The sequence below is a fragment of the Scylla paramamosain genome, chromosome 3, assembly GCF_035594125.1.
Source record: "Scylla paramamosain isolate STU-SP2022 chromosome 3, ASM3559412v1, whole genome shotgun sequence".
NCBI classification, from domain to species: Eukaryota; Metazoa; Arthropoda; class Malacostraca; order Decapoda; family Portunidae; genus Scylla; species Scylla paramamosain.
Genome location: NC_087153.1, coordinates 13400001 through 13425000, shown reverse-complemented (window position 1 = coordinate 13425000; position 25000 = coordinate 13400001). Strand labels below are relative to the sequence as shown.

General features: G+C 41.0%; 3 protein-coding genes across 17 annotated transcripts in view; all 3 read left to right on the top strand.

Annotated features, from left to right (window-relative positions):
* The window catches only part of LOC135090705 (solute carrier family 23 member 1-like), a 34700-nt gene extending 31517 nt beyond the window's left edge, over nucleotides 1-3183 (top strand). For 8 of the 11 annotated variants that reach the window (XM_063987756.1, XM_063987712.1, XM_063987719.1 and 5 more), the window contains one exon: nucleotides 1-1353. This exon is cut by the window's left edge and continues 2973 nt beyond it. The gene's annotated coding sequence lies outside the window, so the exon portion shown is untranslated. Of the gene's footprint in view, nucleotides 1354-2705 lie in introns of those variants that run through there. The other 3 variants (XM_063987762.1, XM_063987751.1, XR_010262093.1) reach the window with 2 other exon arrangements.
* Nucleotides 3184-3313: 130 nt separating this feature from the next.
* On the top strand, nucleotides 3314-14972 carry LOC135090695 (sodium/mannose cotransporter SLC5A10-like). The gene is made up of 14 exons (XM_063987702.1): nucleotides 3314-3937; nucleotides 7322-7393; nucleotides 7601-7705; nucleotides 7924-8088; nucleotides 8245-8443; nucleotides 8554-8774; nucleotides 9469-9712; nucleotides 9816-10044; nucleotides 10885-10999; nucleotides 11117-11207; nucleotides 11394-11536; nucleotides 11719-11869; nucleotides 13196-13349; nucleotides 13564-14972. The coding sequence occupies exons 1-14, from the start codon at nucleotides 3770-3772 to the stop codon at nucleotides 13628-13630; spliced, it is 2124 nt and encodes a 707-aa protein (XP_063843772.1). The 5' UTR covers nucleotides 3314-3769; the 3' UTR covers nucleotides 13631-14972.
* A 1481-nt stretch (nucleotides 14973-16453) lies between these two features.
* Nucleotides 16454-25000, top strand: part of LOC135090656 (protein FAM135A-like) — a 46112-nt gene continuing 37565 nt past the window's right edge. For 3 of the 5 annotated variants that reach the window (XM_063987646.1, XM_063987637.1, XM_063987613.1), the window contains exons 1-2: nucleotides 16454-16597; nucleotides 18423-19386. In XM_063987646.1, coding sequence (XP_063843716.1) covers nucleotides 19310-19386 — 77 coding nt within the window. In that variant the 5' untranslated portion in view covers nucleotides 16454-16597; nucleotides 18423-19309. Of the gene's footprint in view, nucleotides 16709-16738; nucleotides 16873-18422; nucleotides 19387-25000 lie in introns of those variants that run through there. The other 2 variants (XM_063987620.1, XM_063987628.1) reach the window with 2 other exon arrangements.

The following is a 25000-nucleotide window of genomic DNA, read 5'->3' as shown; positions in this document are numbered from 1 at the left end:
GGAAATTAAGAAAACCAAAGAAGAAAAAGACTTGGGAATTACAATCAGTGATAATTTATCACCAGAAAAACCTGTAAACAAAATAGTTGGGGAAACACATGAATTACTAAGAAAGATGAAAGGGGCATTTGCTTACATAGATGAAGAGATGATGAGAAAGTTGATTGAATATGTGATTCAACCAAAAGTGGAATATGCCACAATTGTTTGGTCACCCCATAATAAAAAGGAAATAAGGAAAATAGAAAGGATCCAAAGAGCTGGAACCAAATTGGTACCAATTTTGAGAGATTTAACCTATAAAGAAAGATTAAGGAGATTGAAGCTTCCATTATTACAAGAGAGAAGAGAAAGAGGAGACCTGATTGCTATATACAGAGCTTTAAAGGGTAAGGATATAGTTGACAAAGAAGACTTATTTGTGTGGGACTCAAGAGATACAAGAGGACATGGAGTAAAATTGAAGAAAACAGCAAGTAGAAGAGATGTCAAGAAATATGGTTTCCCAAATAGAAGCATAGAAATATAGAACAACTTAGATGAAACAGTGGTACATGCAACAAATATTCATGAATTTAAAGTTAAGCTGGATGCTTATAGATATGGAAACAGGACAGCACGAGCATAGCTCTTTTCCTGTAAAACACAACTAGGTAAATACAACTAGGTAAACACACACACACACACACACACACACACACACACACACACACACCATCATCACTAACTACAGTCACAAAGTGGTGCGAGAACAGAATAAGCTATGGGAGTGAATGGTGCATTGTCAGGGCACAGTGATGTGTTTGTAATTATGTGGTCATTGTTAAGTCATGTGTACATCCATGGTTTTCAGCTGTGTTGGTTTTGTGTCTGCTTTATCACAATTAAGAATACATTTTTTAGCTGTGTTCATCTCATGTCTAATTTAACATGAGAAATAATCTGTAATTTTTAGCTCTTTTAATTTTGTGTCTAAGTAAATATGATTCGTAATTTATGATTTACCATGAAGAATAATCTTTAATTTTACTTTTTATTTTCTAACAACATAAAGAATTAATAATTTTTTTTAACTGCATTCATTTCATGTCTAATTTCACATGATCAATAAGAGTTACAAGCAACATATGTGAACAACATAATATTTACAACAGAGTTTACAAGGACTGGTTTTACTGCTCCAGGATGTGAACTCTTCTGCTGTCATTTCATTCTGAGATTAAAATAGAGGGTTTTATTGCCTTGCATCAAGACTCTGTTTGCTTTTATGACATAGTGTGGATATGTTGTGATATACTGTACATATCTGCATTTTAATGGAGACATGATATATAAATGATTTCTGTAGAAAAATATTTGTTTAGATTATTTCCTTTATTATGTTTCAGTCAATTTTTCTGTAAAGATGTAGTGTGGCCTTTGTATAGGATTGTAGTTAGGTAAGTAAAGACATGCTTTTCTCTCATTTTATGTGTAAGAAAATAACAACTAATCCTTCTTCCATAATTTGAAAGATTTTATATAGTTGGGCATGGTTTTGTTGTATGGTTTATACTTTCTTCTTGGTTAATACTTCTTAGGAATTGGTCCAAAGCTTATGGGAGAGATATATGATTAATGAGAAAAGTTACATTTCAAGGAACGGAATTTCAAGTTTTTTTTTTTTTTTAGTCAGGTTTTTCTTTCTTCATATTGCCATTGATAACTTCCATTGGTGTATCATCTTATTAAAGGCCTTCCAGAAAACACTCTTATCTTTTGATATTTATTTTTGAGTGACTGGGTGAAATCTAAAGGTTTCCACTTCATCTACACTCCTCCTGTAACAGTCTTCAGTCTATCACACTCTGTCATAATGTTGCAGCTCTTTCTATTTTTACCATTATTCCCATGGCTATTGTTCTTCTAAACTTGCTATCTGCATTTCCTTCCTCCTCCTCCAGTTTTACTGCTCAAGGCTTTCTACTCATTCTGATCCCTATTTTGTCACCTTACGAATTAAGCAGTATCTTCACCTCTTTCATCTCTTTCACTGGTAAGCTCTGAAACTCTCTACCCACTTCACTTTATCTCCTACCTACAACTTGAACTGTTTCAAGAGAGGAGCATAGACACTCTCAGAACTAAACTGGCCAATAGGTATGTCATTTCAGATGCATCATCTTGTAACTGATAGAGATGATTTTACTTTTAGATTCATCATTATTTTTGCAACAATGTTGTATGTATATTGTTATGTACTTGTATGAATTATTTATCCTTTCTAAGCAAAAGGCTATACTGGCTGTTTGAGGCTACAAATAATAAAAAATTCTCTCTCTCTCTCTCTCTCTCTCTCTCTCTCTCTCTCTCTCTCTCTCTCTCTCTCTCTCTCTCTCTCTCTCTCTCTCTCTCTCTCTCATAAAGAGAACAAGATTCTCCAAGCAGTAACATAGTACTGTATATGTGTTTACAAAATACTCTGTTTAAAATAAAGTCCAACTGATTAGATCATCTTAAAATTAAGAAATACAACAATATGATGCAATAAGAAAAAGTGTCCTAGTAAAACAACAGTTTAAATAATAAAGTAATACTATGCATTAACATTTTTAAAACAACGCATTTACGGCACAATTTTTGTCATATGTGAGAGCTGTTTTTACGTAGGTGGAACAAGTAACAAAAAAAGGTACTATTTATTTATTTATTTATTTATTTTTTAGTCAGGCTGTCTCCTATGCACTCCAGTCTACTCTCCCACTGACAGTGATGTGATCAGTGTGTCTATCTCATCCACACCCTCGGGGGTATTGGGTCAAGCGATCGACGGTGCGCCTGAGAGAGAGAGAGAGAGAGAGAGAGAGAGAGAGTCTTTTTAATACTTAAGAAATTTTGTATAGTGATATGAGTAGACCTGCTTCCCTTCTGTTTCTGGTTAGCAACTTTTGCCCAAAACTAGGGATGACAGATGTACTATGTAAGTACTACAACAGAAGCTGAGCTTAGCCATTGTTGCTGCTGCTGTTGTCTTGCGCTTGCTTACCGCTCTTCCTTTCCCATTTATCTAAAATCTAATAATGTCATCGTGTTCAGAACTTTTGTCTAGAAAATATCATTAGTTATATCTACAGTACAAAGGTAGTTCTTAGAAAAAAAAAATGTAAAAGTTGTTACTCCGTCCATGAAGTGAACTCGTAATATTCCATTATTGCTTTTAATTTTTAACCTTATTTTACCACATTCATTATCTTTGATCGCCTTCTGATCCAGTGATCATGAAATCAAATAGGTATTGCACAAAATAAGGGAAGTCAGAGAAAAGAAGTAAATTTGCAGTGTGGAGGGGCCAGTGCTGTGTAAGTGAGTGTCTGACAGCCACGCTCAGATCAGCCATGAGGATACAAAATAATGTAGGTGTAAAGACTTCATTTGTAAGAGAGAGAGAGAGAGAGAGATTATTCATATTTTGCACTGTGTTTTCTCGCATGTTACTGTTATCACCTGGCAGCCGCCGAATAAGACGGTTAATTGTTACCTGGAGCGACTCCTGCTTATGGAACCCGCGTGTCATTGCGGTCTTCGTTTTGCAAACAGAATGCACTTATTTACGTACATACGTCTGTAACTGCATTCAGAAACCTAGTGTATTATCTACAGGTATGCTGATATCGAAGAAGAAATAACGGATAATAAATAAGGAACAATGGTAATTATATATGTAGACACTGCAATAGTGTAAAACAATGGGTGGCAACCTTCCAGTCCTTGGACGGGAACAAGGTACTACATGCAGTGTGTGTTGTGCATCACAGAGTGTGAGAGCTGGCAAGGTGGCGTAGGTGTTGCGTGCAGGCGTCCAGGGACCAGCAGGATGGTGGGGGATTCACGGCTGGCCTGGCCTGACATCCTGGTCATGTGCGGATACTTTCTAAGTGTTCTTGGTGTAGGCGTGTGGGTAAGCTCAATGAATGTATTCTAACTAGTATATAATTTAGAGACGGTGAATAATTGTGTTTACGAGTCAAAACTTCTTTACATGTAAGATGTACTGGGCTTACTTGGCTATGTATTCCAGTAAGGATAAGTGTCTGTTTTTGCGAGTTTAGTTCATGCGGTGGGTAATAATTCATGCGAATGAAATTTCAAATTAAGCATCAATAACTTATATCATAGATCAAGCGCATATTGAGACGTAGGGCAGCGCAGAGCAGGTTGAACACAGGGCAGGGCAGATCAGAACACTCGGCAGCTAGGTGTGGTGCGCACATTGAGGTGGAGTTTCCCGACCTGTGGTCATGGTTGTTGCAAAGGATTACTTTGGAAACCTTGGGTCAGAGTCCAACTCAGATAATAAATTCAAGAAAGTAATGTTATTGCATGGCTTTGGTAAAAGAAATAAGTCCGTGTGGAGTGGAGAATTGGCTCTAACTTCCGAGCTGTCTGATGGAAGATACATTAACTATTTCAAGAGCCGAGATCAGTTTAAAGATGTGCACATTATTGTATAAAATGGCATAGCCTCTGAAGGATGTAATGCCCAAAAACCAGTCGGGATCAGGGAAAACTGGTTGTGTTTTTAAGGTTTTGTTATGCTGCGCTATAGTACGCGTGCTGGAAATTATGCATTGCAACGACTGCGTGAGACGCAGTTTTCTTCCCTCCCCTTTCCTGCGTCACCTGTGTCACCTGTGTCTCAATGTGAGCCTGGGCTATCAGGAAGGCGGAATCCTGTCTGCTAGTTACAGGGAGGCCTCTGCCCTCCCTCTAGCGAAAGTAACGGGTCAATGGCTGACTAGAGAAAGATCACTTAACGTCTATGATGCAATAGGCATTTGATAAAACTATGAAATATGTGTTACTCAAGACGTGTATCATTAGGAGATTTTGGGTACTCTTTTCGGCAGTTCTCTTTTGGGATTGATGTCTCCAGTGAGCCGCCTCTCTCTCTCTCTCTCTCTCTCTCTCTCTCTCTCTCTCTCTCTCTCTCTCTCTCTCTCTCTCTCTCTCTCTCTCTCTTTTTATCCTTTTTATGCCCTTTTCCAGATCCCCTTTTCTATAATAGTAAATGAATAGATAAATAAAATAAGTAAATAAACGTGAACAAAACATTATTGTATCGATACCCACACATGGAAATATCCCTATAATAATTTTCTGTCCGCAGTGAGTTGTTGGAATGCTGACGCTCAGTTAACTGACCTCTTAATTGCGTCCTCCCCTATTCCCCCATGACCACTACCCCCACAGCACGCGATGAGGCGGTACATTAGGAAACTTTCGTAACCTGAGGGGGAGGGGTACTAGGTTGGAAGTATAAAGGAAAACCTGTCTTACTTCCACTTTTTTTTTATTTCCTTGTTTTCTTTTTTTTACATTCTCTCTCTCTCTCTCTCTCTCTCTCTCTCTCTCTCTCTCTCTCTCTCTCTCTCTCTCTCTCTCTCTCTCTTTATCTCTCTCTCTCTCTCTCTCTCTCTCTCTCTCTCTCTCTCTCTCTCTCTCTCTCTCTCTCTCTCTCTCTCTCTCTCTCAGTTAGCAATGTCCTTGATAATTCCACAGTGTTCTAGGAAGACGTGGGGGAGGAGGGACAGGGAAGGCATGTGAAGGACACAAGAAGACCTCAGACAATAACACATGAGAAAAAAGAAAAAAAAAAAAATAGTGAAGTCTAGCAGGGTGCCAGTGGTGAGGTGAATGAGGGCCATGATGGCAGTGGCGGGGGTGCTCCGTTACGCTACAACGCGTGTTCAGAGTACCGTCACCATTACACCACAACAGCAACAAAGTAATGTACCTCTCTTCCTGCGTCAAGCAACCGTAAATAATTGGCTTCGTGTGTGTTTCCCTCAAGGTGAATCCACACTTACTGAGCCTTTCTCCTCCTTTTTCCCTTGTGTCTCTTACTTTCTGTCATAAGAACGTAAGAAAATAAGGGAAGCTGCAGGCCTAACACGTGACAGTCCTTATATAAAACATACCTACCTATTTCCACCTACTGTATTATCAGATAGTGTAGTAGGCCACAAACAGCCTCGTGGGGACCAGCAGGTCTGTTTTTTTTTTTTTTTTTTGTGATCCTTAATCTTTTTTCTCGCGCCAGCTCTACGTCATGTCTGGGATCACTTTCTCAAACGTTTTGATGTCTTAACTCTACCACTTTTAGGAGGCAGCCTGCTGAAAACCCCAGTAACTTTTTCTACAGCCTGTTGCAGGATATATAGAAAGTTAGTGAGGTTTTTAAGTATGTTTTCATGATGCTAATAATGGTTTAACAAAAATCCTGTAATATTGATTTTGAAAACATCTATAAGAACCCGAGTAATTATTACAGTAATCTTTGAGAATAGTCATAATAAGACTTGAAATTTTCCGAGCCTTATTCGATTTTTTTTTTCCCAGCCTGTCCTTTATTTCCCGCAGTTATTAGTGAAATTATCCCTGTATTCTGCTTCCTGCTTCTTTTGTGACACATTTCCTTTGTCATGTAGTATGCATGTTCCAGGTCTTCGTTTCCTTCCTTTCCACTCTTCCTCAACCTGCAGCTTCTTAGACTGAGTCCGTCCACACATTGCCATGTCTGCCTCTTCCTCCTCTGCTCGTCCCGCCGCCGCCTGCCTGGAAACAGTCGTACTTTTGTCCTTCGTAGAAATATTACTTCATACTCTCAGATCCTTGAACCACCATGCAAAACAAAAAAAAAAAAAAAAGAAAAAAAAAAAGTTTACGAGCCAAACCCCTTACCTGGAAGAAATATTATGTGTATATAAATTTGTGTACCAGTTTCACCGATGTACACTCACATTATGTTTGAGAGAGAGAGAGAGAGAGAGAGAGAGAGAGAGAGAGAGAGAGAGAGAGAGAGAGAGAGAGAGAGAGAGAGAGAGAGATGTCTAAGTGGTTTGCAGACTTGTGAGCCAGACAAGAGAGCGTCGGGGCAAAAGTGTTGTGTGATGAAGAGAGGGCGGTTTTAAAGGGCAGGATTTTATTCAGCTGCGTCATTGCCACACCGGTTGGTGTTCCTGTTATTGTTGGGTGTAGCGGTGGTGGTGGTTGTGGTGGTGGTAGTCGTCGTCGTCGTCGTCGTCGTTGTTGTTGTTGTTGTTGTTGTTGTTGTTGTTGTTGTTGTTGTTCCTTTTCTTCTTGATCATCAACATCTTTATTATTATTATTATTATTATTATTATTATTATTATTATTATTATTATTGTTATTATTATTATTATTATTATTATTATTATTATTATTATTATTATTATAACCACCGCCGCGATCATCACCACCATCACCACCACCACCACCATGACCAGTGCTTCCCTATTAATCAGGCGTCTCTTTTCCACAGTCGTCTCGGAAGGGTCAGGGTAGCACCATGTCGGGCTACTTCCTCGCCTCCCGCAACATGAACTGGGTCCTCGTAAGTGTGTGTGTGTGTGTGTGTGTGTGTGTGTGTGTGTGTGCCATCCTCCCTCACTTCTTCCTTCTAACCATACACTATATATAAGTCACCTGTACAATTAATTTCCGTGACTTTTTCTTCTACTAAAATTCACTTCTTCCCCACCTTTACCCTTCCTCTGTCCCTCTTCCCCTCTCATCATCTTATCTCTTTGCTCCCAAACAGGTGGGCGGTTCCCTCTTCGCCAGCAACATTGGGTCGGGGCACTTCATCGGCCTGGCTGGGGCGGGGGCGGCGTCTGGGGTGGCAGCTCATGGTTACGAGCAAGGGGTAGGTGAGCCACCACTCCTCCTTCCTCCCTCCCTCAGTCTCGTAGAATCACACAAACACACATACAGTCGTCACAACAAAACTGTACTAGCGAGATAGGAGGAAATTGTATGTTAAATATGTATGGTCAATCAGAAGACGAGGCTCATAATGGATCTCAAAGATTTAGCAATAAAGGTCAAGGTACGCCAGCATTTCAGAGTCCTTCCCTCCTGCAGGCGATCTATGGGCTGCTGCTTCTCGGGTGGGTGTTCGTTCCGGTGTACATGAGTGCCGGTGTTTATACCATGCCGGAATACCTGAAGATGAGGTACGGGGGTCATCGCATCAGAGTCACCCTGACTTGTCTTTCTCTGGTCCTCTACATCTTCACTAAAATTGCCGTGAGTATATCTGACGGTCAAACATGTTACTGTAGCATATTGTGTTTTTCATTGATTTGTTGTAACGTGTTAATTTCTCTGCACACCTTTCAGTATGCAGCCGTCCTTATTGGAAAGCTATTACCTGTTACTGGAGTCTGACTGTCTCTTCTGCAGGTGGACTTGTACGCAGGGGCGCTCTTCATCCAGCAGGCCATGAACCAGACTTCCCAAGGAGCCCTGTATGGAAGTGTGGCCGTGCTGCTTGCAGTGGCTGCCGTGTTCACCATCGCCGGCGGCCTCACCACCGTCGTGTACACTGACCTGCTGCAGACCATCCTTATGGTGGTGGGCGCCCTCGTCCTCGCCGGCATGTGTACGTCTCTTCCTTGCCCTACTCGTCTTCTTCCTCAGGACACTAAATGAGATCCAATTATTTCTTCAGTTTCAAAACTACCAGAGTCTAGAGGGATTTTTTTCCCGCAGCTTTCCATGCAGTGGGCGGCTACAGCAACTTAGTGGAGAATTTTCCCTACGCCATGCCCACGGTGGTGAGCCTGGATGCCCACAATCAGACGTGTGGACGGCCGTCCCCCTATTATATGAATCTCTTGCGGCCCATTGACTCTGAAAATCATGACTACCCATGGCTGGGCATGACCTTTGGCATGGCCGTCTTGCAGGTGTGGTACTGGTGCACTGACCAGGTGAGTGACTCGCTCTACCGCCCTTCCTTTCCCAAAACATTCACCAACCCCCTCACCTTCTCACGCACTACGAGTAAATTATCAATAGTTGTTTTTATAAACTTTTCGTAAGGCAGTCTTGTGACAACAATCAAGTGCAGCAGATCATTGCTACAATTACTTGCTATATTAGTTCATGTTACGTATGTCTTCTTAATCTTTTTTTTTTTTTTATGAAGGAAGGGCACTGGCCAAGGGCAACAAAAATCTAATAAAAAATATGCCCACTGAAATGCCAGTCCCATAAAAGGGTCAAAGCAGTAGTCAAAAATTGATGAATAAGTGTCTTGAAACCTCCCTCTTGAAGGAATTCAAGTCATAGGAAGGTGGAAATACAGAAGCAGGCAGGGAGTTCCAGAGTTTACCAGAGAAAGGGATGAATGATTGAGAATACTGGTTAACTCTTGCGTTAGAGAGGTGGACAGAATAGGGGTGAGAGAAAGAAGAAGGTCTTGTGCAGCGAGGCCGCGGAAGGAGGGGAGGCATGCAGTTAGCAAGATCAGAAGAGCAGTTAGCATGAAAATAGCGGTAGAAGACAGCTAGATATGCAACATTGCGGCGGTGAGAGATTCTAATTCTTCTCATTCTTTTCTCCTAATTGTTATCCTCAATTAATGATTATCATCTCCAACAACACTTACTTGTGTGTCTACAGGTGATCGTGCAACGGACCCTAGCCAGTAGGAGCATGCTTCACGCCAAAGGAGGCACCATCTTGGCAGCTTACCTCAAGTTCCTGCCGCTGTGGATCATGACATTCCCGGGCATGGCGGCGAGGATCCTCTACCCGGACCGCGTGGCCTGTGCGACCGCCGAGCAATGCATGGCCGTGTGTGGCAGCGAGCGAGGCTGCACCAACTCCGCCTACGTGGAGCTGGTCCTCAACCTGCTGCCCGCGGGTATGTTACTCTTGTTGTTACTGTTTTTGTTATTATTGTTGTTGTCGTTGCTGCTCCTGAGCAACCCCGCTTAGAGAAGGACTGAAGACCACTCCTGTTACAGGGCTGAGAGGATTGATGTTGGCGGTGATGATGGCTGCCCTCATGTCCTCCCTTACCTCAGTCTTTAATTCGGCTTCCACTGTCGTCAGCGTCGACATTTGGCGCTTATTGAGGACGAATGGCCCGTCGTGGTGCCGCGGGTCGCCCTCTGAAATAGAAATGATCGTGGTGGGCAGGATCTCCGTGGTGCTGCTGGTGGTCGCCTCTGTCATCTGGATCCCCGTCATTCAGTAAGCCTCACTCTTGGTTTTTTATTGTATCAGCAGCAGCAACAGCAACAGCAACACCAACAGTAGTAGTAGTAGTAGTAGTAGTAGTAGTAGTAGTAGTAGTAGTAGTAGTTGTTGTTGTTGTTGTTGTTGTTATTCTTGTAGCAATAGTGATAGCAGCAGCAGCAGCAGCAGCAGCAGCAGCAGTAGTAGTAGTAGTAGTAGTAGTAGTAGTAGTAGTAGTAATAGTAGTAGTAGTAATGATAGTAGTAGTAGTAGTAGTAGTAATAGTAGTAGTAGTAGTAGTTGTGGTAGTAGTAGTAGTAGTAGTAGTAGTAGTAGTAGTAGTAATAGTAGTAGTGGTAGTAGTAGTAGTAGTAGTAGTAGTTCCGGGATAAGGATGGAAAGAAGGAATAAAAGCAGGAGTAGGGAATGATGATGATGGTAGTGGAAACTGAGGGAACGGATGCGAAAAATAAAGAAGAAATAAATTAGACTGACACGGTTCTTATTTGTACAGGGCACCTAAAAAGGATTTATAAGCTTAAGATATCAATAAAGTACCTTCACTCTCGACCTGTAGACCTTTCAGCCTTTTACTCTATGACCGTTTAAATTTGTTTCTTTTACTATAGTCTTAAAATCAACCTCTGGTTTCTCAGAATGAAACATCACAAGACTGAAATATAATTTAGAAGTAACAGGAGAAGAAGGAAGAAGGGAAGGAGATGTGATGGACTTCAGGCATTCATAGTGCATGGTATTTTTATTTATTTATTGATCTATTCCATTTATCTATTTATCTATAGTCACTGTGCCATGGACATTTGACACGCCCTATAGATCTTGTTGCTCCCGTAGGACCTCCACAAACACTGAGCTCTTCAATTACATTAACACCATCATTGCCGCCCTCTGCTCTCCAATCTGCGCCCTCTTCGTGCTCGCCCTCTTCTGCCCGAGAGTCAATGAGCAGGTTGGTGTGGGTGAGGAGCAGTGTGGTAGTTACCCAGGGGTGATGAGGAGGTGGAATCATAATAGCATAAGGTTAAAATAAGGGAGCATCATGCCACAACAAGAGCAATATTTACAGGGCGCCTTCTGGGGTTTGGTGACGGGACTCGTGGTAGGCACAGGGCGCTTCTTGGCGGAATTCTCTTACGCAGTTCCTCCTTGTGGCTCAGGTTTGTGGCCGAGGATCCGTGCTCTCCACTTCGCCTTTAGAATAATCTCCATGTTATCGACTCTAAGAGAATATCTATTTAAACAGTGGTGTGAACTGTGTATTAAATGTAATTTTCATATGTGTATTTTTTTTTTCAGTGTCATGAATTATTAGTAATGTTTAAAGGCTGATTCATGTACAACAGATAAACCAGATCTGCGTCCAGCCTTTATCAAGAATGTGGTGGGGAGAATTCACTACATGCACTTTGCTTTGCTGTGTTGGTGGATGACGGCGCTGATGGCGTACAGCGTGTCCCTCGTCACGAAGCCCATACCCGCTGAGAGAGTCAGTGCCCTCCCTATTGCTGACCGGAGTTTAGGAAGGACATTAATGTTGATATATTCATAGTTTTCTAGTTTCAATATTATTATCGGTGTCTACTTGTTACTGTTCTTAATAGATACGTATAGCATACCTACTCCCCCTTGACGTTTTAGTTTACATGTTCATGTGATTATTCTCAACAGTTGTACCGACTAACTTTCTGGTCTAGACGAGATCCAAGAGTACGCCTGGCTAAGGAGCCTTCCAGCATCCAGGGTCAAGACAAACAGCCTTCCCGTGGCGACATGGAGAATCCCTCGTCCCCGGACCAGGACAGAAATCAAGACACCAAAGGTACGCCGTGAGGGGTTAGGTTAGTAGAATATTAGTAGCCACGGGCCAGTGAAATGCTCTTGTCAATCAGATTTCACTATCACTGAATCAAAATCGAAGTTTCGAAGCTTTAAATATTAATATTTGTATGACAGTCATTGCACAGCACTGACGTGCCCATCAGTGCAATACCTGGTGCCTTCCTTAAAAACTCAGCAGTGTGGGAATTACTATTTTTCCTCACTCCAAGTACTGTTTAAGAGCCTGACAATAACAAAAAATGTCTTGTTTACGTTTCTCTTACACAAATACCAAATGTACATACGTTGTCAGAATTCATTCAAAATTAAAATGTATTGCTCACAGAACTATCCCATTTAGGTAATATAATAACAATAATAATAATAGTAATAATAATAATGATAATAATTATAGCAACAACAACAACAACAACAACAACAACAACAACAACAACAACAACAACAACAACAGCAGCAGCAACAACAGTAATCAGTATAAATTTGTATGCTGCCGATAAACGCGACAATATTTAGGAAATATCATCACCCTCCTCCCACATTCAAGGTTTCTCCGGTACCAATGCACCGCCACACGGGTGTGTCCACAGTGGGTGGGTGAAGTTTGCAATGCATCGCTGCCAACAACGATAAACAAAATAATTAGAAAGCTACTCCTAACAGTATTAGTCGCATCAAAGCGGGAGATACGAGAATGAATAAAGGAGAAAGAATGGGGAAAAAAAAAAACATATATATATATATATATATATATATATATATATATATATATATATATATATATATATATATATATATATATATATATATATATATATATATATATATATATATATATATATATATATATATATATATATATATATTATATATATATATATATATATATATATATATATATATATATATATATATATATATATATATATATATATATATATATATATATATATATATATATATATATATATATATATATATATATATATATATATATATTGAATCACACACACACACACACACACACACACACACACATTAAGAAGAGACATCAAGAAGTTTACTTTTCCTCATAGAAGTGTGAACAAATGGAATGAACTCGGTGAAGACGTTGTCAATGCCGGAACTATCCATGCTTTTAAGACCAAACTCGATAGATATAGAGACGAGATACTATAAGATTACTCCCCTCCCGTAAACCACAACTAGGTAAATACAGCTAGATAAATACACACACACACACACACACACACACACACACGTGGCAGACATCGTTCATCACATTGCCACCTTCTGGTTTGGTCCGCAGGCGTGTGGTGGTGGCAGGCGGTACTGCGGGTGTGCGGGTCGTCTGGCGCGGCGGAGACTGAGGGGCAGGGCAAACGTGCCGCGGCAGACTTGACTGATGAAGAGAAGGCCCAGAGAGCAGCGGACTTCCTCAAGGAGCCCCCTTACTGGAAGAGGTAACACACACACACACACACACACACACACACACACACACACACACACACACACACATACACGCACATGCACATGATAAGTGATGACAGTGAGCGTGAACATTATATGTATGTGTAATTTTAAACTGAACTATTCCACCTGTTAGTGATACGTTCTTGCCTTTACGTGCATCATACAGGAGGGTGTAATGCTTGGCCTTATTTTTTTCCGCAGGGTCGTCAACATCAATGCCGTGATCTGCCTCACATTAAGTACTTTTGTCTACGGCTTCTATGCCTGAGCAACAGAGCCTCCCCGTCTGCTTGCTACACTTTCAAATGAATACAAATGAGAAAAAAAAATCACAATAACTGAACTCTTAATTGATTCTGTTTCCGCTCACTACAAGAATTAAACCACCAATAATACAAATATACAAGAAAGAGAGCAGGAGACCAAAAAGGCAGCTATACCATAAAATTTTCAATTGATAATTTCTAATTGGTAATAGAAATCGAAATTTACAATTGGTAAAGCTGTACTTGGTACGCGCAAAAGGATATCTAAGCGGATGAGAATAATGTAAGTTGTGGATTAGCTTCCTTCTCTTCAATTTTAAAACACTTTTCCAAATATTTACTGCGCGACGGAAAAACAAGTGTTTCGCTTCGCTTGACATGAACTGCTGAGCGACAATCATAAATCCTTTTAATCGGTTGACAATGAAACATTACGGTCATCTGCGTTGATTTTGTTGAATCCTGTGAAATGTGATACAGTAAGCTTCTATGAAGTCGCCTCACACAATCATTTAGATGAGCTCTGTGAGTTCCTTGAGGCGTTCCCCGGGTGATTTATTTCGCAGTTTAGAAACGATTTTGTTATTCAAGCTTTCCAAAGCTTATCAATATATATGCTTATCTATAATGCGGAGACCAGCGTTGTGGATGGTTTTCGATACGTGGGCTTACAAGTGAAAGAAAAAAAAAAATCATGCATGGTGCTCGTCATTAGCAAGGAGGGACTGATTCCACTCTGATGGACTCCTTCGATCGATGCGAGTCACTGATCTCACAATGGAGATCAGATGTATGAATACTCCAGGATATACGAGTACACTGTAGTACTGGACATTAGACGCATTTGACATGACCAACATCACCGTTATCTGACACATCACTTTTTTTTTTTTTATTTATTATTATTATTATTATTTTTATTTATTTTTTTTTCTTTGCTTACGGCTGCTAACTTGACTTTGGAGTCATGACCAAGTCATCGCTTAAGTGAGTAGATTTTTTTTTTTTTTTTTCTGGTATATTTGCTAATGGCAAACACTGTTGTGCATGATAGGGTAAAAGACGTTTATATGTGTTTAAGTGCACTTTTAGGTTAACTTTTTTCTCCTTTTTTTTTTTTCAAGAAAAGTCTTCATGATCGGTTTTTTGCTTCTGACGGCAATTTAGAATGAAATGTGGTCACAAGCCAAGTACAGCAATGTATTCACATATTGAATGCTTGAATAATACCCCCAAAAAGTATATCTGAACCAAATATACCATCATGAATATGAACTCAATTAGATAATAGGCACATTACTTGAATATTGTATTTTAATTCAATGTAGTAAATATTAAAATTATTCCATTGACTTTTTCCCCCATGCTCTTCCTGTACCTATAGGATATTAAAACACTTAGATTAAATGAACCCATTAAAAAAAGAATTACTATTATCTACATCAGTGCGCAAATGAAAATATTATTGATGTAGCCTCCAAAACAGTGAACGAAATATGGGAGAAGATTAAATGCTTAAAGGTGAAACAAATGTTCCCAGGTCGGATTGCTCTTTTGGTATCGTTGACATTGAGGTGAGTGTCTTGACACTCACCTCAACTTTTTCTTCATTAACTTCTGCAACATTCGCGGTCCTAGAGCTAATTCTCAATCTGTAGAACACCACCTCTCCTCTTCTAAACCTCATCTTCTTTTCCTCACTGAAACATAGGTGTCTGAGACAACTGACAGTAGTCCCTTTTCTGTTCCCTCCTACTTTCTCTATCCTCATTTTCAATCCAAAGCTGGATGTTGCGTTTATGTGCACAACGACTTAACCTGCTCTCGTGCCCACGTTCTTGAATCTTCCGAGTTTTCCATCATCTGGCTACGACTACAGAGTCACTCTCAAACTGTGATGTGTACCTCTCACGTAACTCCTCTGGCTATAAGAAATTCTTTGATTACTTAACTTCCAAAGTAGAGCACATTTTGATTCTCTTCCCTTTTGCGGAGATCTCCATTCTTGGAGAATGCAATCCAAAAGCCCATCTTGCATAAAAAAAAAAAGTCATGATCTGTAAGTGAAGGCTTCCAGCACTGCTTTCAAGGGTCTGAGTTTTGGAAATGTGTATTTATTGTTTACAACTGAGTTGGAAAAAACTGTTCTGATCATGATTTCATACAAGCCACGATGCATGTGTCCGACAGTGTAACAATTTTTCCTTTTTTGAGTGAATCAATATAAATGTACGAGTATGTATCATATTCAAGACTAGCCAGTCATGTGGAATCATGTTCCATATTGCATACGTAAGTACTGTACCTTGTATTGTATTGTAGATATTTAGTTATTAAGCACATATTCAAGGGATTGCATATTCCAAGGCCAGTAAAGTATACCCATTACTCAGGTGTGTGTGTGTGTGTGTGTTATAAATATATATATATATATATATATATATATATATATATATATATATATATATATATATATATATATATATATATATATATATATATATATATATATATATATATATATATATATATATATATATATATATATATATATATATATATATATATATATATATATATATATATGTATGTATGTATGTATGTATATATATATATATATATATATATATATATATATATATATATATATATATATATATATATATATATATATATATATATATATATATATATATATATATATATAACTTTACTTTGTAATGCTAACTGCATGCAATTAAGCAATACTGTATGACAGTGCAATCTTTGAAATATATCTTTAAATCTGTGTATGATTAAAACAGGAAAATCTTTATATGCCGTGGCGAGTGTAGCAGCACGTGTGGCGCAGGTCAGGTTGTGGTGAGGATCTCTGCCAATAGATGGCCCCGCGCTGTCAGTCTTTTCACACACCAAGTGGCGTGAGGATGTGTGCGCGGCGTTCCCTACAATATCTTTGAATATCAATGGTTAGTTGATCATTCCATGTGACTGCACTCTGTCTGAGCCGCGGGGGCCGTGGTCACTGGCCAGCACTGCGGCACAGTCCCTCAGTGGCTGCGTGCGAGGCGAAACACTGTGTGAGTGCGGGGAGGTGAGAGGTGTCGTCTGCTACTCTCAGCTGATCATGGTGGAGCTGTTTACATGAGATGAAGGTCGACCATATCCCTAACGCTCGTCCTCTGCACACCTTGGCCTCCCCCGCACCTTGCTCTGTGACTCTTCTCGCTTGTGTCGCCAGGCAGTGCGTGCAGCCTTTTCCATACTAACCTCTTTGGCATAATTGCAATGGTACTTGCGCGTTTACTGCTACGTACGTCGAGCTTGCAAGACGAATTTTATTTATCGAAAAAAAAGGGGCTTTAAAGATCACGTCAATGTAGGTGAATAACCCTGAAGAAAGCAATCGATGTGTTAGGCAGAGCGCATGGACACTGTGAGTGGATTAACTAGAGGAACGTTTTGCGGTAGTGGAGACAATAAAGACATCCGAGTCTGATCAATATACGCGAGTATCAAGTATTTCCGCATCTCAGTCTTGGTGATCGAAGACAGGGATTGTGACGGAATGTTCTTGCTTCCGTCACGTTCCTTTGCCACCACAGGAATGCTGTCTATTGGACCAGTCTCTCTCTCTCTCTCTCTCTCTCTCTCTCTCTCTCTCTCTCTCTCTCTCTCTCTCTCTCTCTCTCTCTCTCTCTCTCTCTCTCTCTCTCTCTCTCTCTCTCTCTCTCTCTCTCTCATGATTATAAAGTCAATGCTTATTAACATTTTATTCCTCAGCATTACCCTTCAAGAGTTATTTTTACATCACAAAAAAAAAAATAATAATAATAATAACTTGAATACTAATGCGGCAATACATAACACACCACATTCCTGCCTTGAGGAAGCGTATCCATACATACCACTTATCTAATAATTCATGAGTTATAGTTAGAAAATAAAATAAAATAAAAACATTAAACTTACTACACTAAACTGCAATGCGTCGTGTTTGAAAGGCGCGTTTCTTGCAGACAACGATAAAAAAAGAAAAAAAATCAAGCGTGACACCTTTAGCTATCAGTACAGGTATGAGGTGTACTGTATCGTCTTGCGGGTCGACCTTCATATTAATTCTGCAACAGTGGAGTCACGCGAAGCTTCTTGTCCCTCCTTGCAGGCATTGTGATACTCGGTGAGACTGCCGTGACCCTTGCTGTTGCGGCGGACGAGACAAGGGTGCGTGAAAATATAAAAAAGATTATTACCATGTTGACAAATGTTAAGAGCGTGCGTATATTACATTCTCTCTCTCTCTCTCTCTCTCTCTCTCTCTCTCTCTCTCTCTCTCTCTCTCTCTCTCTCTCTCTCTCTCTCTCTCTCTCTCTCTCTCTCTCTCTCTCTCTCTCTCTCTCTCTCTCTCTCTCTCTCTGTAAAATAGGGAGATACAGTACTAGAAAAGAAATGTTGACCATATTACAAACTCGTAGTAGTAGTAGTAGCGGATGCGGTTTTTTTTTCCCCTATTTGGTAATCTTTTTCGACAGATGGATGGAAAACAAATGTAGAAAACAAAGCTCAGTGGGTTTACCTTTCTTTTCACACACACACACACACACACACACACACACACACACACACACACACACACACACACACACACACACACACATTTAACTTATGGTGGCCTCGCATATATCGCTGAATGAGGATGAATGGAATGGATGAATGAGGGAGGAGGAGGAGTGGTCAAGTAGATTAAGGTTTGGTTGCCCCATTACTGTGCTAACCAATGTTACTCTGCCACAGATGCGGGCGGCGGGTTCCCCCCGGCCAGGTGCTCTTGGCGTGAGGGATGCGCTCCGACCCCCGCCCGGGCAAGCCGCCTGACACCCCCGTCGCAGCCCCACACCGGCCCTCCTCGCCGCCACCGCCGCTTCTCCTCACGCAGCAGAGCACCGCTGGCGCCACCACCACCCCCACGATGATTTCTTTAAGTATGTGATACCAAATCGGAATCAATGATAAGTGAAAATCCATGGAACTGAAAGAAAATTACAACGTCAGCAGCTTGAAAGACAACGTAAAGCTTCCACACGTAGCTTCATCGATTATATGCGTTTTAGACGTTATATATTATTGTATGTAAGGCACAAATGTTTCGTTGCGAGTAGCGAAAGTTGTAGATCTGTCTTTTGCTCACTTTTCAAAGGCAAGAGTTATGGCTGAAGTCACCTGGGTCTCCAGATGCTTGCGGGTGTTTGCCAGCCTGTCGCAGGTTGTGTCGTGACCTCACGTCAGGTACCCCACTGGCTCATCGTCACGTGGTTGCTCCTCTGACTGTCGTAAATATCCTTAAGTCAACACAAAACAAGGGTTTAGTGAAGTAAGTTTTAAAGCAGGACACTGCCAAGGAATAGACAAAAAGTCATCGCCAGCAAGGAGGAAAAGTCCCCTTAAGACGCAAGAATCACGAGTGCACGGAAGACACCGCTGTGGTACTCATGTGAAGGCCGCTCAGTGACGCGCTCACAGAAATGATGGCACAAAGGAAATGCAGCAAAATGCCCGGTAAATTATTACTGATGTCCTGAGCCAGTGAGAAAAGTAGATACAAAGAGACACGGGAATAAGAATTCGAAGACCGGAGGGACGGAGGAGGAGGAGGGAAAGGCGAAGTAGGGGAGACGTACATCATGGGAGAGCTTCAGGCGACTATCGAACTGGCACTTCACATCCACAAGTTCTACAACGTCGACCTGTTCCAACGGGGGTGAGTACTCATGTATACCCAATGCATGTATGTATTGCTCTCTCTCTCTCTCTCTCTCTCTCTCTCTCTCTCTCTCTCTCTCTCTCTCTCTCTCTCTCTCTCTCTCTCTCTCTCTCTCAAGGAAATGGAGATTAGGTAAAAGCCGTGTGTTGGTTCACGTTGGCTCGCAAGTGTGGTGGCCCTGGAGCATCTAATGCAAAGTGGATCAGTGAAATGATGGCGTTCACTCACTGAATTTATGTACACAAGTGTCCAGATACGATGGTCACCTTGGTGCTAACAATAATCGAAATCAATAGTGTTAGAGATGTTGATTTAAGAAATGTTGCAGTGATGCACCTGGGATAGCACAGGTGTGGAATCTGTGCCTAATGATCACGTCTGAATGGTGCTCAAGGCTGTATCAGTGGTGGTGTAAGCTAACTGGCTCTCTAAGGGGTTCATATGCCGAAATATTCCAGGCGCTGTGCTGTGGGTCGTAGTGACCTGCGGAGTGCCAGTTCCTAATGACCTAAACCCTTGGGTCGCGTGAGCTGGTTGGTAATGTGCATTAAAGTTGCCAAATGGAAATGAGCGCAGAGCAGCTCTTTTGAAGGACTGTGACCCGCGCCTAGACACGTTGCTACCACCTAAACACACACACACAAAAAAAATATATTAGTTTAGTTTAGAGGAGGACAAAGTGAGTAGATAATGCCTAGAGATACTCGTGTGTGAATCAGGTTATCCAATACAACTTTCACAAGCAGCAGCATAATGACAAGTCCTTAGTGAATCCCACAAAAGGAGCCAGGCTTCAACCACGCACCACGACTGTATCCATAGAGATGTTCATGCGTGAATCAGTTTAAGAGTGCGTGTGTTATCCACAACTTCACAAGTAGCAAGATAATGATAAGTCCTCCTTAGTGAATCCCCACAAAAGGAATCGGCTACAACCACGCACCACAACCATATATGCGCTGTGTATGATTACCATTCAGTCCTAGTTTCCCTGTGTTGTGAGTGTCCTACAGTGTCACTCCCCTCACTCATTAATGCCCCCGCTTGTTTCCCGGGTGTGTGAGAACGCGTGTATCAGACGTACTCATTATTTGCGTCTTAACATTTGGCAAAGTCCCATCACGAGGGTGCATGTGTTCCCTCTCAAGTGCTTCCTGCCACTGGGATGTTGCGCGAGAGTAAAATGTATTAGCATTATATGACGTCACTCCATTCATGTGTATTGGATTGTTTTAGCGGGAAAACCTTACATTATCCAGTTGTAGTTATTAAGGTCAGACTTAGGACTTTATAATGAAACAGACTCCTTATATCTGTTGCTTCGAACAGGCTCTGCTAGTAGAAGTTATAAAGGTTTTCAAGGGTGTTTTTTTTTTTTTTTATGGTTCCAGGGATAAATTGACATGGATTCTACATTATCAACTAGAAAATACACCCATAAACACCTGACGTATCATCCCTTTGGCCTTTGAAAATCGTCTTGATGAGAGAACAAAGCGTTTAAGAATATGAGACTTAGACGATCGGTGTCCAGTGCTTGAGAATCCCTTGCTTGAGAGACATCCGGAATGGTCACATTTAAACATTTTTGGCAGCTGCTCTCTCTCTCTCTCTCTCTCTCTCTCTCTCTCTCTCTCTCTCTCTCTCTCTCCTCTCTCTCTCTCTCTCTCTCTCTCTCTCTCTCTCTCTCTCTCTCTCCTTCTGCGGGAGGGTAAAGAACGCTCCCTCCTCCAGCCCCGTAAGTGCCTGGTGGACAAGGCGCTTACATGACCTTCCTTGTAGCCACGTTATAGTAAGAATTTCCCGTAACTGAGATTTTCTTGTAACTAGGTGACGATGCGAGCCGCGGAGGGGAAGAAAACGGTGACAGGAAGTGTTCTGAGAAGTTCCAGTGACGCAGCGTTCGTTGCGTTGAAGTGCAGAGCCTTGTGTAGCATACGTAATGACTCACCCCCGTTTCGAAACATGCATCTTAACCACGTGTAGTCCCAAGGAAACTTCAGGCAATATATAGCTTCCTTGTGTAGTCCCATATATGTTTTGCGCGCGTTGTCTGACGAATAGAGAAACTGTGTAGTGGATATTTGGTGCTTAAAGATACAGTCCAGTGACATGTTGCTGTGTTGCAGTGTTGCCTGGCTGCTTCTGTATTTCCTCCTGCCTTTGATTTGAACCTTTACGAGAGGGAGATTTCAAGACACTTCTCAAATTTTAGATAACCCTTTTGACTCTGGGAACTGGCACCTTCAGTTCGCTTTTTTTTTTTTTTTTTTTTTTTCTTCAGACTTTTTGCTGTCTTAGGCCAAAGTTCCCGCTTACACACACACACACACACACACACACACACACACACACACACACACACACACACACACACACACACACACACACACACACACACACCAATAATAATAGTAATCGACGTGGGAAATCTGCGTTTAATCCCTGATAAATGAGCCTTGTTTTGAAGAGGTAGTCAAGAAATGCAGTTCGTGTAAATGCCTTCAACACGTCAGCAGGGTGGGAGTAGAAGGGTGGAGGGAGGAGAGAGGGGCAGCGTGACCAGGAGCAGCTTTCCTTGAGATGAATCAGTGTCTCGAAGCTTTGAAGCATGACAGCAGGCGTGCAGGTAGTGGCTGCCTGCAAGTGTGTATGTGTGTGTGTGTGTGTGTGTGTGTGTGTGTGTGTGTTGCAAGGTGAGGCAAGTGTGGATGATTAGGTAGGAATGCTGTTAATTGTGGTGTGTTGATGGTAATGAGTTGATGGTTGATGAGGAACGATTATTTATGCTAATGTATGAGAGAGAGAGAGAGAGAGAGAGAGAGAGAGAGAGAGAGAGAGAGAGAGAGAGACCATGAATATTAGTTAGTCTCTCTCTCTCTCTCTCTCTCTCTCTCTCTCTCTCTCTCTCTCTCTCTCTCTCTCTCTCTCTCTCTCTCTCTCTCTCGTTAGCATCACCAAAACAATCAACACCTTAGATAACCCCAATAGCCTTCTTAAGAAATCCTGGCCCAAGAAGCGGTAACACGTAACAGGTTGAGGGTGAGAGAGAGCCAGACAGATGATACGCAGTGACAGTGCTTTGGTATCATATGGTAGTGTTAGGTTACGTAGGGCATGGCGAGGGAGCGGACGGACGGCGTGCACTGAGTAGGCTTCACATAGCGGTGTATTGGGGGTGGTGATGTTGCGTAGGAGTGTTGTCAGGGCGCTGTGCATGTGAAGGTGTCGTGAAAAGGAACGCACAGCTCGAAGCTCCACTATTTACCCGTAAACAGATTTTTTTGCATTCTCTCTCTCTCTCTCTCTCTCTCTCTCTCTCTCTCTCTCTCTCTCTCTCTCTCTCTCTCTCTCTCTCTCTCTGCACACAAATGAAGATCAAGCATATACTACTAACTGCACCAAGGCTTCACTCCCTGCCAAGCTTCTCCCACACCGAATTCTTAATATAAACGCTTTGTTCCCCCATCAGCACTGTTTTCAGACACTGCATAAGTATTAGTTGGACTGGGTGTGGTTTTTGCTAATGATGATGCAGATTCATTATTACGTTATCTCTAGAATCATAAAGACACACTTCAAAATCATCAGTTTCCATTATATAGTACAGCATGTTGAATGTCAAAAATAAGACAACGGAATGTTTAGTAATAGTCATGAGTGTCGTTTCCCCGTCCCTTGTACGTACATACAGTGTCCCTCTAGGGGTCCACAGATAGATAGGTGGATAAATAAAGGAAGCTGTAGCAATGCAATAGGCTTACACGTGGCAGTACCTGTTTAATACCTACATACCTACCAGTGTATTCACCTGTTATCCCATTCTTTGATCTAATCCAATAAAACTCTTTGATGCGGCACTAATGATCTTATTACTGAGTCTGTTCCAGTCGTCTATATCTCTGTTTGACAACTAAAGTCTTGCAGTCTTTTTATGTATTTATTTATTTATTTATTTATTTATTTATTTATTTATTTATTTATTTATTTCCTTTTAGTTCGGCATTAACAATCTGATTACTGAGTCTCTTCCTTTTGTCTTACTCCGCTCGAGAACCAAAGTCTTCCAGTCTCTTTTCCAAATCTGGATTTATCAGACTTGAACTTCTAGTCTGATTCTTGTGCATTTCCGTTTTGCGTCCATTCAGTCATCCTGCATTTTGCTCTGTCTGTTATTAGCACTTTTACTTTCTTTTACCCATTTCATGTGTACCCCTATCCCATCCCATCTCATCCAATCAATGCCTTCGCAAATAACTCACTCATAAACTGGACAGTAAGAATCGGTCTTCTTATAAATTAGATGGCAAGAGAGAATGTGCGAGGGAATGCTAGTGAATATGATTGTGATAGTGATTGTATACGCCAAAGATGGATAGGTAGATAATGTACACATGCTTTCAACAGTTAATGGTATTGTTTGGTATTGTTTTCGTCTCGTCTATCTCGATTCTTTCAGGTACACTTAGAGCCTTTTCTTTTTTTTGTAAGCGTGCGCTCGGGATTCATGTGATTATCTTTACTACAGTATTGTAATCTAGCTACTTCTCACCTGTGCTATTCTGTAACGTTGTTGAATTATTTATTGTAACTCGTACCGTCATGTCCCGTAAGTTTTCTTCACTGCTTCATCTACGCCTCACCATCTACGCCTCACTCGCTCAGACTCGCCTGGTGCAAGATGATGTGGCTCGTCCTCGCCCTGACCCCGATCCACCAACACCTGATCTCTTATACAGTGGCTGACTCGCACCACACTATCCAACATCAACACCTGACCTGCCACACCTGACCTGGTACACGACCCCCTCCCCCCCCCAAAAAAAAAAAAAAAGTGATACTACTGCAATCCAACAAAAATACCTGACTTAAAACATTGCAAGACCCAGGAACACCCGACTTATTGTACTTTACGATCCAAAAAAACATAAAAAGTTACTTCTCCCATCTTACAGCGAGTTTGGAATGGCTGTTCTACGCAGATAGATCTATGAAAGAAAAATAAGAAAATAAATAAAATTAAGTAATCACCTCGACCTTTGATAAAATATATTAGTATTTATTGAAGATCCAACAAAAACACCTGAGTTACTGTACTTCTCTATCAAAAACACGTGAATTACTGCATTAAACCATCCAAAAACACTTAGCTTTATTTGCACACCATCTGAAACACTTGACATTTTATATTACTGGATCTGAAAACACCTGATAAAATTTCCTACACGATCCAGCAGCAACACTTGACCTTCTGTATTCTACAATACATGTGGCAGTAATCTGACAAGCCTTCTGTTGATTGATTGACTGAGTGACTGACTGGAATGTATTGTATGTGGCCAGATTACAGAGGTCATATGACACTACCTATTGGAAAAAAGAAATATAAAAAAAAAGAGATGAAGGAAAGGAAGATATGCTATTTTCTTTTTATTTTATTTGTGGGTAGAGAAAAAGAAATAGTGAAAGGAACGTATATATTTTATTTTATTTGTCTTATTTCTGGGAAGAGATTCGGGAAAAGAAGATATATGCATATTTTCTTTATATTTTATTTTATCGGTGTTACTTCTGGCTTCCATGTACAATAGACAAATTGTTCGAACGTTAC

Bases quoted from the DNA above. Each gene is read 5' to 3' on its own strand.
- LOC135090695 (XM_063987702.1), top strand. From the start codon at position 3,770: ATGCAGTGTGTGTTGTGCATCACAGAGTGTGAGAGCTGGCAAGGTGGC. The intron at 3,938-7,321 runs GTAAGCTCAATG...TCTTTTCCACAG, and splicing joins TTCTTGGTGTAGGCGTGTGG to TCGTCTCGGAAGGGTCAGGG. The intron at 7,394-7,600 runs GTAAGTGTGTGT...GCTCCCAAACAG, and splicing joins GCAACATGAACTGGGTCCTC to GTGGGCGGTTCCCTCTTCGC.